This window comes from Prionailurus viverrinus, chromosome A1 (genome assembly GCF_022837055.1).
Source record: "Prionailurus viverrinus isolate Anna chromosome A1, UM_Priviv_1.0, whole genome shotgun sequence".
Taxonomy (NCBI): domain Eukaryota; kingdom Metazoa; phylum Chordata; class Mammalia; order Carnivora; family Felidae; genus Prionailurus; species Prionailurus viverrinus.
Window position 1 is genome coordinate 108,921,937 of NC_062561.1, and position 19,835 is coordinate 108,941,771.

Below are 19,835 nucleotides of genomic sequence, written 5' to 3' on the forward strand. Positions count from 1 at the left end.
TTTTAAGCTATTCACCTGTAAGTTTTTAGAACCAGTATTTCTAAACCATTGAGCCATCAGAGTAGCTGGGGCCTGCAGCTAGACGTGCAGATTTTTGGTCCCTCCCCAAAACTGCTGTATCTGAAATCCTGCAGGTAGAGCTATGCAGCCTGTGTTTTAACAAACTCTCCAGGAATTCTGATGTACAGAGAAGTTTGAGAACCACCACTTCTGAGGTTCTACCCAGTATAAAACCAAAATAGTGATGGCAGTTGAGGTCTTTAGGACACGGCATTACTGTGAAGCAGAGATTAAAAAAAAAAAAAAAAAAGCTATCAGATAAGTGACTTGCGCACAAATAGGAACACCAGAATTTGCGTTCCTTCCCTCTTTTTAAAAACGTCTTTCACATAAAATAGTTCTTTGAGAAATAGTTGGTCATAATACTGAATAAGACAGGTTTTAGAGAAATGAGCTGACACTATTTCAAAAGCCTTCTCATTTAGCAGTCATTTCTTGTCTAGTTATTGTCAGGCACAGCTCTGGTCATAGGGTAACTCTTAGTATGTTAGGGAAATCAAACTCTGAGTATATCGATTATGATACGGTGTTTTAGGTGCTAGAATAGAAATAGCCTTTTTCACTCCATGCTCAGATCAAGGAGCTCTCAAGGTTGAAATAGCCTTTTTCTCTCCATGCTCACCAGGTTGAGTTCCATCTGGGTCTTAAGGAATAATGGGCAGTTGCCAAGTGAGGATAGGTTTGGGGTGAGGGTGTTCCATGTATTTGTTGATATTAGTGCTATAAAAGCTACTGTTTTCATTTTTTGCCTAAGTGAAGACACACTTTTCTTTTGCTCCAAAAAAAAAAAAAAATCTCAAATCCATCTTTATATTCTAGCTTTTATTACTCTGTTTTTTCTGTTACATGGATTGGTTGGTTAATAGGCCTCTCAAAAGCAGCTCATGCCCCCAGGGAATCAGTATCATAGAAAAAAATTACTGTTTTAGAAATGCCTGTTGCCTAGTTATACTGTCAATATTTCAAAACATAAACTTATTTCAGAGGTTCCCAAAGTTTGTTTTTTGGTCCCCTTAATACTTTGAGTAACTTTTCATGGCACCTCTAAGCCAAGAGAAATTCTTTACAGATTTATTAACTGGTTTTGTGCAGACAACTTAGTAAACATGTATGTCCTAACATCTTGGTTGCTTTAAAAAAATAACAAATTGAAAGAAAAAATTTTTATTTCCTTTGAATATAATCATGATTACTGACGGGATATCAATGCCTGTCCTTGTCAAGCCATGGAATCAGAATGAATGCCACCAACTCTCTTTTCTAGTTCCATATTGTTTCTCGTACAATGCTTGGGGTTTTTTCACAGCAACCACAGAAAGCACTGCTTTGCAGAGATGTGCCATTAGAAAGAGCATATGGTCTAATTGTAGCCCGGAGTGGAGGGGGCTGCAAGAGCACCTGGTTCCAGGGGTCCCGAACAGACCAGGTTTGGCCACTTGCCACAAATCAAATCCAAAGGCAGGGAGAAACAAGACAATTTATTTCAGTGAGTCCGACACTAGGGTGAGAGTAGACTGAAGTCTCAAAGCCTGTCCAGAGTGCCGAAAATACCAGGTTTATATAAGGATAATGTGGGATAAACATGGTTGAATGCAAACAGGCGGGCACTGAAGGTCAAGTTGATCATTGTCTTGGAGTCAGTCACATGGGGTCTTGTGGCTCAGGACAGTGCTCATTGCTTAAGGGAGTAGTTTCTGTTTCCTTCAGGGGATACTTTGCCCACAGGGTCTTTTGCCTGACTTAAGAGATAAGCTGGAAAGGAGAACTTAATCAGTTGGAAAGTACAGCCTAAAGTCAAAATGGAGGTAGTTGACATTCTCTTTCATAATGTTGCAATTTTGAATTACCTTTATTTACTAAGTTGAATATCATTGGGTTTCCCTCAAATTGAAAATATTGTGTGGGGCCCCAAGATATTTCCTGGGAATCATAGGTTTATTTGATAAAATACACAGGTGGGGTTCACTTCTATTTTGTCTGGGTCACCAAGCTGTCAGTAGCATATCTTTCTTTTTCTGTTTTTCATTCACTTGGGCTGCACTGGTGTGAGTGATTGCTACCTAATAGCCTGAAGGCACCAGCTTTTTTCACTGTCTCAGGTGGCACTTTCATTTTTTTAAGTTCTATTTATTTTTTTTTGTGATCTCTACATTGAACATGGGGCTTGAACTCAGGACCCCGACATCAAGTCTCATGCTCTTCTGACAGCCAGTCAGGTGCCCCGGCACCTTCATTTTCTATTCACTGTGTGCCCATTTCTAGAAGTACCTACCTGTGCTCTTAGCTTATGCCTCCTGTTGCCCTGTGGGGCTTGACCACGAATTGTTCCTCAATGGCATGTGTTTGCACACTAAACTGCCCAGATGGTAGTCCTGAAGGAAGTTCTATTTAAGTGATTAAGTAATCACTATTTCTCTAGAAGCTATACTTGGTTAATATTCAAGAAATATGAGAGTGCAATATTTGTGGGGGGGGGGGAGTATTTATATTGCTGTAGAAATGTGTTTAAAAAAGGTGTGTTGAAAACATGAATGTCATACTATTCATAAATTTATTCATAAAAAGTTTGTTGATAAATTGCTGTGTGTTATATATAGCCCTGGCCCTTGTGGATTCACATTTTATATGCCTGCCTATATAGGAGCACATCTCCTATCCAGGGGACAGTTTAAATTTGGTGCGAGATGTAAATTTTGCTTTAGTAGGTGAATACAAGGCAGTCAGGGAGTCCTGAGTGGGAGTAACCCCAGGGAGTAAAGGAGTCAGGCCTGAGTTAGTGAACTGAAGGAACAGGAGGAAAGATTCTTCCATGCAGAGTTGTGGAAGAGCATAGTATACTTAGGGAACTTGAAATAGCAGATGAAAGCTTAGAATGCATGGAAGAATGTAGTTGAAGATGAGGATAGAGAGAAAAATAGGATTTCCATAGCCTGTGGAGTTTTTTATTTATCCTGAAAATTTGGGAAGCCTTTGAGGGATTTGAAATGAGTAACACAATCAGTTTTGTACTTTGGAAAGGTACACCTAGATTCAGGGTGAGGTGTATTGGAAGGGGAAAAGAACACTGTAAAACTGGAACCAGATAAGTGAGGGACTCCTGACTCCTGCATTGACGTAGGTGAGAGGCTCAAGGGCCCGAAATAAGGTCTTGGCAGTAATGTGGGGATGGAGGGAGGAAAGCGGCAGACTCCCCAGGATAGTTTGCTAATTGGATGTGATCATATGAGGGAGAAGGAGTGGTGAGGGACAGCCCTCAAACCTGGCTGGAAATACTGGCAGAAATGTTGTTGACCAAACATGGACTGAAGAGGAGGAATGGGCTATGCAAAGAAAGTTGTGCGTTAAGTGCAGAAGCTTGAGTGTCCTCTGGCCTCATCAGTAAGCAGTTGAATGTATAGTCTCAAGCCCAGAAAGTAGAAAATAGACTCACTAGTTATCGGCATAGACTTGATAAGGTAAAGATGTGCGAGAGGGAAGAAAAGACACCAAGGGTGCCAGCTTACACAAGATCAAAAAGAACCACAGAGATGTAAGGTAGTGGATGAGTGAGGAACCAGAGAAGAGGGATCTGTTGGAAGAAGAATCTCAGAGTAATCCTTTCTCTACTTTGTATGTTCTAGGTTTTTGAAATATCTGGTAATTTCACTAACAGTTTCCTAACGGGATATTATCGTTACAACCACAGCATCCATTCTCCCCCTCGTCTGTCGTATAGGAGCCATCGTTTGAGTGGCAGACCCCCCCCTGCTCCTGGTGATTCCTGATTAGGTCTGTGCTGCTCATAGGGAACTGCTGTCCCTCTGCAGCGACTGGGTTTGAGTTTGGCTCAAGGAAGGCATTCTGTGGATGAGAGGGGTTGGTTCAGGACAGGGCAGAGAATTCAGATGCCAGAGGAAGTTTTGTGGAAACCTCAGGGGGGAATTTGTCTTGTTTTTAATAAAGCGCTATTCTGTATGTCAGTAAACACGGACAGAAGGCCTTAGACTTGCTGCAGCTCTGTTGGCTACCAGCCTGACAATGAAGCTGACAGGAGGGCACAGCTGAGAAAAGTGTAGAGAAATTTTGTGGAAGCCCTGAGTACACTGAACACCTTGCCCCTGGGCCTTACTGTGTAAGCCATTTTTGGTTTTCAGCTATAATTTTATTTTCAGAGAAGGAACATGTGATGGGAGTGCATGAATGATGGATGCGAATAGCACACACACCCTAAGGTGACAATGTAGCCAGCTCCAGTGTCACATGGGAGCTCTGCAGTGTAGTTTTCAAGGACCTAAAATCTCTGCCGGTAGTTTTGGGGAGGAAGACAGGAAGTAGGTAGGGTATGATTTTAGAATTGTAAAGTATCATGGGGCGCCTGGGTGGCTCAGTCCGTTGAGCGTCCAACCTCGGCTCAAGTCATGATCTCGCGGTTTGTGGGTTCAAGTTCTGAGTCAGGTTCTGGGCTGACAGCTCCGAGCCTGGAGCCTGCTTCAGATTCTGTGTCTCCCTCTCTCTGCCCCTCCCCCACTCATGTGCGCGCGCGGGCACGTGCGCGCGCGGGCACGTGCGCGCGCGGGCACGTGCGCGCGCTCGCACGTGCGCGCGCTCGCACGTGCGCGCGCTCGCACGTGCGCGCGCTCTCTCTCTGTCTCTCTGTCAAAAATAATAAACTTAAAAAAAAAAAAAGTATCAGAAAGGAGGAGGACAGAAGTTCTGGTGGAAATCAGAAAAGGAATTGTTTATTATTCATTGTCGTGTCACATAGTTTTTACTAGTAAACAAGACTTAGGTTTTTGTGTTAAGTTGTAAAGGTAGGAGAAAATTCACTAAAATAACAAATCTTTAAAAACTTACTTTCAAAAAACTGATGAGGAAAATTACCACATGTACACAGAAACAGGGAAGAGAACCGCCTCACCCAGGTATGTAGCACCCAGCTTCACTAGCTGTGGATGGGGGCCCCATCCTGTGTCACCTGTGACCCTCTCGCCTCAGCTGGAAAACTTAAAGCAAGTTCATCTCACACTATTTCAGTATGTGGCACCTGGCTGTTTCTGTCAGTAGAGCACGTGACTCTTGATTCCCAGGTCATTGAGATCGAGCCCCACATTGGGTGTAGAGGTTAAAAATCTTCAAAAAAAATTTCAATATGTGTGTCTAAGATTAAACTGCTTTAAGGAGGCATCAGTAACATTCAGTAAATGTGAAGAGACATTTTTCCTTGTCTCCTTCCTTGACCTTATGCAGAATAACAGTATTTCAAGGATAGCAACAATTATTCAAAAGGTTGACACTCTTAATAGAGTTCCCTATAAAGAATAGAGTACGTTTCCAGGAAAAACGATGACTCTGCTACTGACAGCAGTTAATACGTATCAGAGTGAGTGCACCATTTCCTGTTTTTCTTTGCAGAGGCCCAACTGTGGAGTTCCCCTTGTTTACCCATGAGTTAAATCTTGTCTCTGTCTTACCACAGAGGTGTCCTACTCCTTAAATGTCCACAGTGACTAAAAAGTAATACATTTTTGTATTTTGAAATAATAAATTATATTTGGAATCTAGGTTTTCGATTTATTGATAATGTTAGAACACAGATCCAAAGAACATTGCAGTCTGTGTGTGCATCTATCCTTCCTTCCTTCTCTGGAACCTACCACCTTGATCATTATTTTTCTCTACTTCAGTCTCTTTTACTGCATCTTATCAGAAATTAAGCATAAATCCAGTCTTTCTCATCTTAAATGGAAAAACGGCTTTTTTCCTTTGGCTGCAGCCTGCCCTCTTGTCCCTGTCCTAGGCTTGTCCAGTTGTTTGTGTCTGACTGCTCTGTTTCCTGACTCCTACACACTTTTCTGCCCCCTCAGTGGTCTTCCATTCTTAGCCCTCATGAAGGTGCTCACTGCATGTTGCTGAATCTGAATATGCAGACATATTCCAGCCTTGACCTGACCTCTCCCCAGCTTTCCACTGTTTGCCTCATCACTCCATGACACCTAGAAGAGGATGCACCTGATTTTCCTCCTCCTTTTCAGGCATTTTCTTTGTAGTGTCCTTTGAGGGATTTTTTTTTTTTCTCTGCCCAACTTTAGGATTCCTCTGTGCACTTGTCTTCCTCAGAAGTCCCCTTAACCTGTACACCTTTATTCTGCTGGTGAGGGGTGCCTTGGTGGCTCAGTCAGGTAAGCGTCCAACTTTGGCTCAGGTCATGATCTCATGGTTTGTGGGTTCGAGCCCCATGTCGGGCTCTGTGCTGACAGCTCAGAGCCTGGAGCCTCCTTCGGATTCTGTGTCTCCCTCTCTGTCTGCTCCTTCCCTGATGGCTCTCTGTCTCAAAAGTAAATTTTAAAAAAATTTATTGTGCTGAGTGGTGAGACTTAATTTCTTATCTCTAGTTTAGCCTCTTTCAGAATCCTATATCTGTGTATCCAACTTGCCCTCTTGGTAACTTCACTTGCATGTCTCACAGATAACTCAAATTCAGTGTGTGTTAAACTCTTTCATGTTCTTCCTAAAGTCTGGCCCTCTTCCAGTATTCTCTGACCCTGTGAATTGTGCACATTGTTCTCAGATATTCTTAACTTCTGGCTCTCCCTTCTCAAATCCAGTTAGCAACCAAATGCTGTTGATCTTGCCCCCTAAATACCTTTTAAATCCAGCCAATTCTTTCCCCTTCACCTGCTGTCAGCTAAATCCAAGTCCTCTCTTTCCACCAACATTACTGCAATAACTTCTCCTTTGGCACCTCCAGCCTCCCTGCCAGCTGCAGATATCACAGAGTGGCTTTTAAAACCAGCTTGTCATGTCATCAGGGAAGGAAGGACTGAAAGCTTCAACGTCTGTCCCTTAAATCAGTATCGGATTACACGGCATGAAGAAACATTCCAGTATGTAAGGGAAAGCCAGACTCTGAACTCAGTACTCACTGTTCTCAGATTTACAAATTAGTTATTTGTTCTTTGCTTTTCATTAAGAGAATAGTCTCTGTTGAACATCCTCCCTCAAAATTCAGAATGTTTTAGTCTTAGAATTTGATTCACAAGCTGATCCATTTGTTAATTCCTTTCAGGAGACCTTTCTGGAAAGGGTTGGGTGATGGCCTGAGTGCTGACTCTTCTCCCAACATCTTCCTGCAGTAATCCATTTGTTAGAATGAATCACTTCATGTGAAGCTATGGGCCAGGTGTAGCCTTGTGCTAAGACAAACATAACTTCCAGGGGCACTGATGAAGATCGAGCTTGAGAAGTTGCTCCTGTGTGGTCAAGACTGCCAGTGGCCTGAAGTAGATCTTTCTTTCTGAAATATGCCTGTCACTTGTCTGCCTAAGAGGGCCCTCTGGCTGAGCTGAGTGGCACCCTCAGCTATCATGAGCTATTGCACCTGCAAGCTGGTTGCACAAGCCCTTAGGAGGAAAAGTCTGCAGGTCTGCAAATGCCATTATCCCATGGAACTTAACTGCTATCCTTTTTCTTCACCTGGAGCCATCCACCCTTTCCTGCTTTGTGGAGGGTGCCAGGAAGCTAGAAGTCTTTTCTATCAGTCAAGGGGTTTACTGGGGAAGAAGCCCCAACAATTTGTCTTGCCTGGGTACTGAGAAAATTCTTGTCTTCTGCTGGCAAACATAAATTATTTGGTTGTGCCTGGACAAACAACTTTCTCACCCAAATTCACTGGAATGTAACAGGGTAGCCAAGATGAAAAAAGCTGCAAGACTATCATTAGCTTCTTCTTTCCCTACATGAATCCTAGAAAAGAGAAGATAGCATCACTTCCTAAGGCTCATTTATGCTATGTTATCCCAGATGAGAATAGTGTGAAGGGAAGTACGTTAAATGGGATGATAGAAATAGATAAACTAGGAGTCTGGGGAAGAGATGGAAAACAGAGTGGGAAGGATGGTGCATTGCTGATACATGGCTCCCTGATGAAAAGATGCTGTGGGTGTCAAGTCTGATGGAGGGGTCGGCAGTCTGAGGCTCCTTTAGGACACCTGAAGTAGGAACATAGAATAAAAAGCAGGAAATCTCTGCCTTTGTGCTGACAGAAAATTGAAGAATGTGATACCTTCCCTTGGTTTTCTGATAACATGAAAATTTTCTGTAATCCTAGGAAGCAGGGCCCCAAAAGAATGATTGAATTTATCAACCCTTCAAAAAAGGACTTGAAGTAACTAAATGGGGCTTTAAGCACACGAATGAGAATGTTTTGCTCCAAGTTTTACAGACTATAATCCATACAGTCAAGCATTTTGAGAGGGAAAAATGAAAACCTATAATACAAATTCTCAGATTAGAAAATATTGCAGTGATGTCCTCTCATAACAAAGCTTCTGAAAAGATAACCATAAATGAGAAATAATACATATCTACTAAAAAAATGGTCTAGAACTGGGATCATCCAACTACTGCTTATGGTCCAAATTGGGCCTGGTACTTGTTTGTTTAAATAAATGCTCACTGGAACACAGCTCCACTTAATATGTTTATGCATTGTCTGTAGCTGCTTTTGTGCCGAAAGGACCAGAGTGGAATTGAAGCTATGACAGACTGAATGGCTTACTTACTGTCTTGGCCTATAGGAAAAAATTAGTGGATTCCCAAAGAGAATCGAGTAAAGTTACTTTCCAGTACAGTAAAACTATAAAGATAAATAAAAATAATGGATGAAAATATACACAATCCACTGTGCACATAACAGGAACTACAGAAATTACAAAAAGGAACACAAGGTGCATTATTAAAAAACATAATAGAAGAAAACTTTCCCAAGAGACAGTAAAACTTATGTTCAGATAGACAAGGACCACCACCTGCCATATAGAACCCTGGATGGAAAAAACCAATGAACTTGGAGGTAGTCCAGTGTCACTGTTGAACTGTGAGGATGAACATAAGTATTTCCAGGGAAAAGCTCAAGCTGCTTTTGGGATTCTAAACAGTAGCAGTAACAACTAGAGGACAGTAAAAACAATCTTTGGCGGCTCCTAAAATTAATGCATGAACCCTCCATTTAAATGTGTGGCTTTGTAGAAAATAAATTTTTAATCATGAGGGGCTGTTGCTTGAGTCTGTCTTGTTTTTAGGATTTAACAGGATTCTAGCAACCTTTCAGTAGATGTAGATACACTCCAATTTCTAGAATATATTAGATCCCAGTTATATAAGGGGTTCATGGAAAACTTGGGACTGATTTAAGATAACCTTGGTCTCTGGAACGATCTGATTCTCATGATCTCACGATCAGTAAAACAGTTACCCTGGAAATACCTCTCAATGGATAAATGGGCATATTGGTGAGGGAAGGATTGTAGCTGGTAGCACAAGTTACTGGGAAATAGGATTCTGTACCCTGTCAGAGGTGGTTGTCAGAAATTAGGACTTATTAAGGCCCAGCCTAGTATAAGTTTGGATTGGCTTTCATTCCCAGTCAGTGCAGACCCGAAAAGAGTGAACAGGCTAGGACCAGATCTCCTCCAGACGGAGCAGCTGATTTATTTCAGTGTGGAAGAGTTTTTGGGTGTAATCTAAGTAATAATAACCATCAAAATAACGTCAGTTAACCATGAAAGCTAGAAAGTGATGTTAAAAATCAGAGTGTTGTACTCAAATCACACTGTGTTCTTTGCTAACAATAGTGGCGACTGATGATAATTTTACATTTGTCTTATTTTTTTTAAACAATGAAACCTAAATGGTTATTATGCAAACAAGCCAGTGGCTAAAGCTATGCCAAAAAATCTATTTTAAATTCTGAATAATAATATGTTGTTTTGCTTTATGGGTCGTGTGTGTGTGTGCACACGTGCACATGTATCTCTCTTGGGATTTCATCATATGAGGTAATTGTGGTAGTCCAAGATTTCGGGATCCTGGTGTCTTGGGCAAATTTTATTATGTTATTAAAATCATTCATCTGTAGTATATAAATCGATCAGAGTAAGTTTGTTGCTAATAAAATCATCTCTCAATACATTATTCCCTATATTGTAGAAAAGGCGCCGGCGGATTGACCGAAGTATGATTGGAGAGCCAACAAATTTTGTGCACACAGCTCATGTAGGATCAGGAGACCTGTTCAGTGGAATGAATTCCGTAAGTGTTTTGATGGAAGATACAGATGGGGTCTTGGGGCATAGACCTGTGTCATCTGTATGACAGGCACATACATTCTTAATGGTGATACAATGCTCATTGAATGTGTTGGCACTGAATATAAATACATAACCTGAGTATATAGAGAAGAAAATAAGAAGTGAAAATTTAATCTCTTCCCTAACTTGCCAAACTATGCATTTGTTTCTGCCTTTCTCCTGAAAAAAATACTTTAAAGGACTTGAACACCAGCCTTTTAGTAACATTAATCTTTCTGTTCTCTTAAATTTACTTAGTTGCCTTTTGCAGACCTGTTTATCACTTTTACCTTATAAAATATTAGCCTTTACTTGATACTAGAATGTGATTTATTCATCACTGAAATGTAAATAACTTGGATACTAAGCAGAGGATTAAAATTTGTGCATATTTGCTCTTATTTATAGAGATTTCAGTGTATTTCAGAATAGACTTTAGATTTATTCACTTGAACTTGTATATTCCTTAATTTTCATCCAAGAGGAAAACAGTGCACTAGAATAGAAGCAGCACCAAATGAGGGTTTGTCAGGGCTCTGGCTCATTATTGCCCTGAAGTAATAAGCCACTAAGTATCAGGAGCCTCTTTGCCCAAAATCTAAAGTAAACTAATATACCTAAATGGTCTCTGAAGTGTTTAGAACCAGAAAATTAGTAAGACTTTTATAGATAGAGAATTGCCCGTTTCTTACTTGGCAGAATTAACAAAAGACTTTACAAGAGAGCAGAGACTTTTAAAATAGGTAGATGGTTATCCTGGATACAGCAAACAAGTTTGTCACATCAGTTACTAGGTAAGCAAAGGAATAACATTTGTAGCTTCCTGGAAAGGAAACAGCTTGTTTGTTTTAAATCTGTAGGAAAAGTACTTTGTTTTGCTCAACTGCTTTTGTGGAGTTGTAAGAGGTGTCAGGTTGCTATCAAAATACAAATTCAGTAGCTTTGTTTCCTGGATCAGCATGAAATAACCAAATGGGAACCTAGGATTTTTCTTTAGAGGGTTATTTTAATACATATAAATAGATTGAATGGCTTCAAATTTTGATGAATTTTTTTTTTTAAATGTTTATTATTTTTTAGAGACGCAATGCAAGCAGGGGAGAATCAGAGAGAGAGGGCAACAGAGGATCCTATGCAGGCTCCACACGGTCAGCACAGAGCCTGATGGCCGGGCTCAGACTCGCTGAAGTCAGATGCTTAACTGACTGAGCCACCCAGGCACCCCAAATTTTAATTTCTTAATAAATGTCTTCCCCAGTTCAGGTTTTTAAAATTCATTTTAATTTAAAATGAATTAAATTTTTAGTTCATGGTATTTAACTTTTTAAATCTTGTTTATGTACATTTCACAATTTCCTTTAAGATTCCTATTCATCATTTTGTCTCTACAAGGAGCCTGTCATTGATGTTGGTGACTATTGTTGCCGTTGATTTAGGTAGAACTTCAGGAAGGACTCTTGAAGGGGCGTCTACTTCTGCTTCATCTGAAGGAGCTGGATCAAGGCAGGCCCTTGGCTGTCTCCAGGCAGCTTTCTCTGCTAAGGGATGGGATTTTTTAAAAAGTGTCATAGCTCATTAGAAGCAAATATGTCTCCCAAAGGCTTTTTGTACTTACTGCCGACATTAGTTTTTTGTTTGTACAGTGACAAACAGCTTCTGACTCCTATTGGGCATGGGCTTGGTTTTTTAGTCAGTGCTGTCAGGTTGAATATCATGCCATTGCTGAGTTTCCTGAAAGTCTCATTGATAGGTAAAACTTGTCTGAGCCTGATATGGTGAGAGAATTTTGCTCTTACGCACAGTAATAGTGTAAGTGAGACAAAAGCATAAATGTTGTTTATCCAAAGAAATAGTTTGCCTTGTTAGTTTGTCCTAGACTGAGCAGCATGTGTTAGGTACATGGCTTGATGCACATGAAACAGCTGTGCAATACGGAATTATTGAATGGTCAGATGACTTAGAATTTGTTTTCTCCTAAATAAACTGTTCTTCCCAAGATAACCTTTTATACTAAATTTTTGCTAGAAAAGGATTCCATGACTGTTTTAATAATGTAGACTTACTGTGTTAAAATACAGACACAGTCAAAATAATACATTAGAAAACCTAAATCCTGGGGTTTGAAATTGAACAATTGAGTTTTGGAGGAAAACCAGTTTCTTTTCTTGGTTAGAATTAGCATGACATTATGAATCCACTATGTAAAAATACAAAGATTGTATTTTTTTTTTTTTTTATAAATAGGCCCTAAAATATATAGAAAAAAAAGTAACATGTTAGGTGGGAAATTATTTGGTAGGTAAAATCAACTTTGTACCACAAAAAAGGAGCAGAAAATGAATTTTAACTGTAGCATATGGACAGTACTATAGCCTTCTCAGACGGGGATGTTTATTGAAAATAAATTGGCCTATAGATTTCAGGGTTTTTTTTTTTAATAAAGTAGTCATTTTAAATGTGAAAACAGATAAAACATGTGATACCACTAGAATAAGATGTTCAATGTGAGTAAAATTTTCAGTAGATGGGTAAAAATTACCCATTTGAGAGCCAGTTACATTTTCTTACTTAAACCCTTTTGGATTCTAAATAAGCTATGCGTTTTATATTTTGCTTTTCTGTTAGAATATATTTAAAACTGCCTTGCTCAGAAAATAGGCAAGTCTTTACTATTTTCTTTAAACCTACTGACTCAGCATCACCAGTGAAAACACCACACAAGTCATGTTTTCTATTAAGTGCTTACTAAGTATTTGATAAGTAGATTAATAATGGATGTTGTCTGTCGTGTCCCCTCCCTGGGGAACCATGGAAGTGTCAACTGGCTGGCTGAGCTGATTGCCAGGGCTCTGTGACTCTTCACAGTTAGGTCAACACCTCTGAAACTTTTTTACCTCTCTTTTTTCTAGCATTCTAGCCTGATTCTCTCATTCACTGCTTCCAGTGGGGTATGAAGTAAGATTGGAATAATGGATGATACACTTAGGGTACTTCACAACTTGCCAGTAAGTTTATGCACCTTTGTTTTAGCCCAGTAAGAGAGAAAATACCGCACCATTTATGTATCTCATACATCAGAAAATAGCCCTTTTGGGTGGTTAGGACAGATTATCATGTTGACTCTTTTACAGATAGGAAGACTTACCTTTAGAGAGAATAAATACTTCACCCAGAGTTAACCATATTAATGAATACATTTGGACTACCATCCAAGTCTTTGGATGCCTAACTTTAACACTATCAAGTATGTAAATTCTATCACATGGAACTTTAAAAATTGATCTTTGGTCCAATTTCATTCATAATTATTTTTGTCTCTAATGGACGTGGTTCCATACGTGAGGTGTCTGTATACTTTGAGTTGATCTGTATGCTTTAGACTGTTTTTGAAGTGTTACCAAGTACATTGTGAATTACAGAACAGGGATTTTGTCACTGGTAAATGGGGAGAGAAAGAGACGGCCCAGCAAGTGGTTTTCTAGCCTCCTCAACTTGCCTCAGGGCAATCAGACAAATTTAAGTCTAGGGGCGCCTGGGTGGCTCAGTTGGTTGAGCGTCCAACTTTGACTCAGGTCATGATCTCACTGGTTTTGAGTTCAAGCCTAGCATTGGGCTCTGTGCTGACAGCTCAGAGCATGGAGCCTGCTTCAGATTCTGTGTCTTCCTCTCTCTCTGTCCCTCCCCTGCTCGCGATCTCTCTCAAAAATAAAATATTAAAATAAAAATTTAAGTCTATAAAAATGGAATTTTTTTCTATAAAAAGTATGCTTTCCACAACTGCTCACCTGGAATGTTGAGACCAGCATCTGCTGCATTGTCCCTAGTTGCTGACTTGGTTCTGTTTCTGTCTTGTTCTAGGTTAGCTCCATCCAGAACCAGATGCAGTCCAAGGGGGGCTATGGGGGTGGCATGGCCGCCAGTGCACAGATGCAGCTTGTGGACACGAAGGCTGGATAGCCCCGCGTCCCTTCTCCAGTGAGTACCCAGCTCCCACACGCCAACAGCATAGCTTGTGAGGGCTTGGAGTTAAAAGATACATACTTTGTTCTCTTTAGAAATGGTGAATTACTGAAAAAGGGCAAACATCTATTACTCCGTTGAGTGTTTCTAGTGATGGTTGTAGGCACTTTACTTTGAGTATTAGTTTTAGGTTGTTCTTCTCAAATGCTTTAAGACATCCAGTTGGGAAGGAGGCTTTGACAGATTGTGTCCCTTAAACAAAAGTGAAATTACTGATTTGAGTATTGATACTGTGGGGAATGCCGTATATCATGAAGTACCTTTATATTTTACACAGCGTTATTAATATATTTTTCATGATAAACTTTGAAAGAGTTGTCTAGTTTAATTTGTAAAGGATGAATCCTTAAAGTGTAAAAATAATTTGGATTTTTCTTTTTGGTTTTATAGGTCATTGTGAATTTGTGTTTTCTCTTTTCACTCTTCTTTAATTTTGTTGTTGTTGTGATTCCTTTTCAAATACAAAAAGAAGTGTGATGGCATCTTGTTCACCCTGTTGTGATTTCTCCAGTGAGATGTTCTTGTTCTGCTCTGAAGAAGCTGTTGTCAGATGAACCCTGCATTTCCTTCAGCTGGCATGCATGCCTTTGGACTCACAGACTTTGGATTGTGGCTTAATTTTTACCAATATGGATCTGATCTTAGCATGATCTTTTTTGTGAATGCTAGCACTGTTTTGCTTTTTTTTTTTTTTTTTTTTTGCCATTTGAAACATTTCTCTTCCATCTCCAACCCTTTGCCTTATGAGTTTGTTGGTAAGGTAGGACCTGCTATTATTTGTTAATTTGTCACCATTTATGTATATTTTGGAAGGTATGACATCCACAAGCACAATGATTTTTATTCATTTGAAACTTGAGCAGAATAGATATCTGCATGCTTTATGAAGTTGCTTCATATGGGAGCCCATGGGATGCCAGAAAGGAGTATTTCTTTGCTGCTGTGGGCTGAGGGTAACTGCTGCTATTAGAGAAAGGTTAGCTGTGGCACCAAGTCTCGTCAGTTTCACACAAAGAGGCCTAACTGTAGCTTCTTTTAAAGTTAAAATCTGGCATTCATAAGGCATTCATTTGGTTGTAAATGTTCAATATATTTATTTTGAGAGCAAGGACCTGGGATTGTAAACAGGTATGGTTGTGTATCAGCGTGTTGGGGTGATGCCCTCATCCAGTCTCATTGTGTACTCATTCTGTTTTTACTTGTTTTTATTTTAGTTTTATGGGATCCAGTTGTTTCCACTAACAGTTTGTTCAAGTCCTGGCCGGTACTCCTAACTTCACACTCTAGAGTCCTTGGCCTTTCCATATTCACACTTCTTTCAGGGTAGTGGAAGTTACCAAGAGCAATTTAGTGACTTGACTGAATCGTTGCTCATGAAAACAGTCTGGCTGGTGATTCTTTAGGACATTGGTGAGAAACCTTTGCTCAGGCTCCAAAATGTTTGTTCTTCACAAATTATGTATATTTCAGATAATTCTGTAAGTACTTTTCCTTCCCTATGAGGGTGTAGTGTTAAGACAGTTAGTGGTTTTGTAGTCTTATTAAAATGTTTAAATCCAGTGTCTAATTCAGTTCTGACTACACTTTGTAGGGTTAGCATTTTATGCAGCAGGTGGGGCTTAATTGAAAATGTAGAGAGCCAAGAAATTAGGTAACTGGATAAATAATGGGTTTATATAGGCAAAGCAGGCAAGCATTTCTCCACCAGTGCTTTTGAATTTAAGTTACCCAGTGCAGTGGGGGTGCTAGGTAACTCGGTGCTTGTGTTTCTGCACTTTTGAGTCTTCTTAGGTGTCAACCCCACACGGAGAGAGAATCTGTGAAGAAAAACATCTATGCTTAGTAGTAAAAATAGGCAGTTAGTTTAATTTACTCTGTGGATACTGCATTCTGGAATTTGCTGACCTTGGCCTTGTCAGTACTGATGCTCTTTAGTCTATTTTGACTTTTAAAATTCGTATAACTTTTATACTTATAACTCCTGGAATCACAGTACAGGGAGCCATGCTCCTTTTTCCTGAATTCATGATTTGATGTTACTCTTTTTCTAATTAACATCTTCTGTGTGGACCAAATACTCCAGGAGCGTTACTATGCTCCTCGGCGTGTAACTGACCTGCAGTAGCCACACTGTGTGCAAGAACATATGCCAAGGAAGGTGCCAATAAATTCAAGGAGACAAGTACAGTTTTAACATACTAACCTTGGACACAGATTTTCTAGGGAGGGTTAAAGATAAGAGTGTGAAGGGTGCAGCTTCCCCACATCCTAAGTGGAATTGTAAATTTTGGGCAACATGTCTCATTTTAAAATTGAGTCTAAATAAACAGGATTGACTGTTAGTGGTTTGCTGAAACAAGGGTTAACTGATGCCATGGATTCTAAGAGTGATCTGCGTTCTATACAAGAGCTGCTTTCCCCTGGTGGAGGCATGAAGTGGTGCCAGTAAGCACAGACTGGGAACGTTAACTGTGGTGATGGGGTTTGGCATTTCCAGTGCAGCATTATCGCCTTTCAAGTGGGCCTTTGGAGATACTTTATATATTAGCTTTTACTTTTGTTATTAAATTATAGCAGTTTCATTATAGAGAGCAAGTTTGCCTTGATTTTGTTTAAAATGACTTCTGCTCAGCTCCCAGAAGATAAAATTGACATATTTTTATAATATAAGCATACTTTTTTTGTACATTGTGTTCATTCAGTGTTGGCTTGTAGATATTAAAAAGAAAGTATTGATTTTGATTCAATAAATGTTTTCTTTCCATCCTGGTTTGGTTTTTCATTTCTCTTAGAGCCCCTTTTTAGCATTCTTGTTTTTGCATGACAGTAATCACAATTGAAAATACAACCCATCGCTTTTTAAAAGAGAATTTAAATTTGTAGCCACACAGTAAGGAAGCGGTGAGCTGCCACATTAAGCAGTTCTGGAATATTTCCAACACGACAGCAAGTTTGCTCCCCAGGAAAAACTTGGCAGTGTCTGGAGACATTGTCACATCTTCAGGGAGGGGCACTACCGAACATTTATCCAGCTCCCAGATGTCAGAGTGCCACCATTGAGAAACCCTGACTGAGGACAAAGAATGTGTATACACTGACCAGTACATCCAGTTAGAAACTCTCCACTGCACTTGTGCATAGGTCAGGTAGGTTTGGGTGCATCTTGCCAAGTAATGTTAGTCCTAAAATAGAAAAACCAATGAGAAGGATAGGAAGAATATTTCAGGGGCACCTGGGTGGCTGAGTTGGTTAAGTGTCCCAACTTTGGCTCAGGTCATGATCTCACGGTTTGTGGGTTAGAGCCCTGCATCAGGATCTGTGCTGACAGGTTGGAGCCTGCTTGGGATTCTATGTCTCCCTCTGTCTCTCTCAAAAACAAACTTTTAAAATAGGTATGTGTGTATGTATGTGTGTGTGTATATATATATATATATATATGTATATATGTATATATTGCAAAAAGTTTTGATGCCTGTTGTCCTCATTTCATGGCCCAAGACTCAAAGGAAATTGGGTTAAGATGATAAAATAGTAACAATTAAGACATCATGATTAAGAATAAAAGTATCTGAAGAAACTGATGTTGGTTTATCAAGATTTCTACTTTGAGCACGTTTTCAAAACACATGAATAAAATGTGCAAGGACTCATAAGATAAGCAAATAAAGGACAAATCTATAAAAATGATCTGGAATTTGCTTGCAACTTGCATAGGTAAGGAAATCATTTACCTTCTGCTTAAAGTATGCTTTGAGCACATGGCAAAGCAACTGAAATGTTACCTTCAATTTATTGTCTCCACCCGGAAGGGTCCAGTAAGAAAACTTTACCACTCAACAACTCATGTTAATCTGACTTTATATCTAAGCACATTAACTTTTCACTCTTACTATGTTTTCAGTGCTTCCTACCAGTTAGCTACTTTTGACCCCTCCCCTCATTCTCCATTCTCCTGATCTTAACGGTTTCTGTCTGGCCTGCCTTCAGTTACCACCTGAATAAGGAGATGGAAATGTTTGATTTGAGGGGGAAGGACTGGTGATCCTGGTATGCAGTCAGGGGGACTGTAGTCCGATTGGAAGGTGACAGCTGGGGAGAGAAGACATTATCCACCTCTTACCCCAAATTTTCTCCCCTGTAAACACATTTCACTGGAGGTTTTATAACTGGCTCAAACTCCCATGGGCAGTAGCTTTCTATGGATAAATATGAGGACAGCCTGCTTTGGGAGCTCAGAAAGGATACCTAAGCAAGGATTTTTATTTTTGGTTTTGCCCCTCGAAAGGAACAACCAACAAGACACTTACTTAAAAATCCCCAGGGGTGCCTGGGTGGCTCAGTCCAACTTCACCTCAGGTCATTATCTCACAGTTGGTGGGTTCAAGCCCCGCATAGGGCTCTCTGCTGACACCTCGGAGCGTGGAGCCTGTTTCAGATTCTGTATCTCTCTCTCTCTCAGTCCCTCCCCTGCTCTCACTCGCTCTCAAAGATGAATAAACAAAAAAACTTAAAAATCCTCAGAGTTTCACCTAGTTACCTAAACAAACTCATTCGTTATACATCTGTGCCTTTCAAATGTTTCAGCCGACTATTTACGTTAGACCCCGATTCTTTGCCACAGCATGCTCAGGCGGTGTCTGTTTCTGGGTGTCTTTCAACATCATCGTTTCGATGTTCAGAAATAGTGCAGCGAAGAGGTAAATATCCTTGTTGCTGCTTTTGGTAGTCACTCAGATTCTAAATTCCAAATGCTATGAGATTTGAGTTTGATTTTTCACAAATCTCTGTAGATTTTGCTTACCTCTAATTTTCACTGCTTGGATAGTGTCTTAGCCTGTTTGGGCTTCAGATCTGCATAGGGTGAATAGGAATCTCTTTATAAAACATCTCTTCACAAGTGACACTTCCATGACCAGCACTTCCCGGTTGCCTCGCCTCCTGATAGTATCAGCTTTGGGAGTTAGGATTTCAACATGAATTGTTGGGGGATACACACATAAAGACCAAAGCACTCAGCTACAGGAAGTGAGTGGAATCATCCCTCTTTAGAGGCAGCCACATCCAACCTGTGCACAGTGGAGCAAAGGCTACAGGCCAGTAGCCTATCAGGATCAGGCACTACTGAAACTGAGAAGCCAAAACCAGCCACCCTCTCTCCCTGCCTCCCTTTTACCAATCTAATATTCCTGAAGGAGACTAACAAGACAGGTAGACATTTTAGAAAAAAACCCAGCCTGTTAGGTCATAGGAGGTGTGAAAAGTTAAGGGAAACGGAGGATTCAAGTGATCCCTGGTGTGCTAAGCCCAGAAAATGCTCTCACGGGGAAGGAAAAAAAATATCAAAAAGAAATGCTCTCTTCATTCTTTGTGTCTTGAAATTTCAAAAACCTTTTTGCATTTATACTTTCCCACTTCACAGCCTCAATAAACCTTTTGTTCTGAAGACTTGTACCCTGCTCTGGGAGATTATTTCTTCTGAGGATTAGGAGATTTTTCAGTAGCAGCCCTATAATGGAGCGCTTTCTCAGACTTGTGAGAGAAAATTATTTTGAACTCGTACATTCTATCTACAGCCAGACTGTCCGTGAAACGAGATGGCAAAATAAAGATGAGTGGTCAGAAAGTTCTCCACATACCCTTTCTGAAAAC

General features: G+C 40.1%; 1 protein-coding gene across 4 annotated transcripts in view; it reads left to right on the top strand.

The window, feature by feature from the left end:
* CDC42SE2 (CDC42 small effector 2) overlaps window positions 1-16,950 on the top strand; it is a 132,278-nt gene extending 115,328 nt beyond the window's left edge. For 3 of the 4 annotated variants that reach the window (XM_047854530.1, XM_047854524.1, XM_047854550.1), the window contains 3 exons: window positions 10,027-10,128; window positions 14,025-14,141; window positions 14,577-16,950. In XM_047854530.1, coding sequence (XP_047710486.1) covers window positions 10,027-10,128; window positions 14,025-14,123 — 201 coding nt within the window. In that variant the 3' untranslated portion in view covers window positions 14,124-14,141; window positions 14,577-16,950. The remainder of the gene's footprint in view (window positions 1-10,026; window positions 10,129-14,024; window positions 14,142-14,576) is intronic. The other variant, XM_047854539.1, reaches the window with a different exon arrangement.
* The last annotated feature ends 2,885 nt before the right edge of the window (window positions 16,951-19,835 follow it).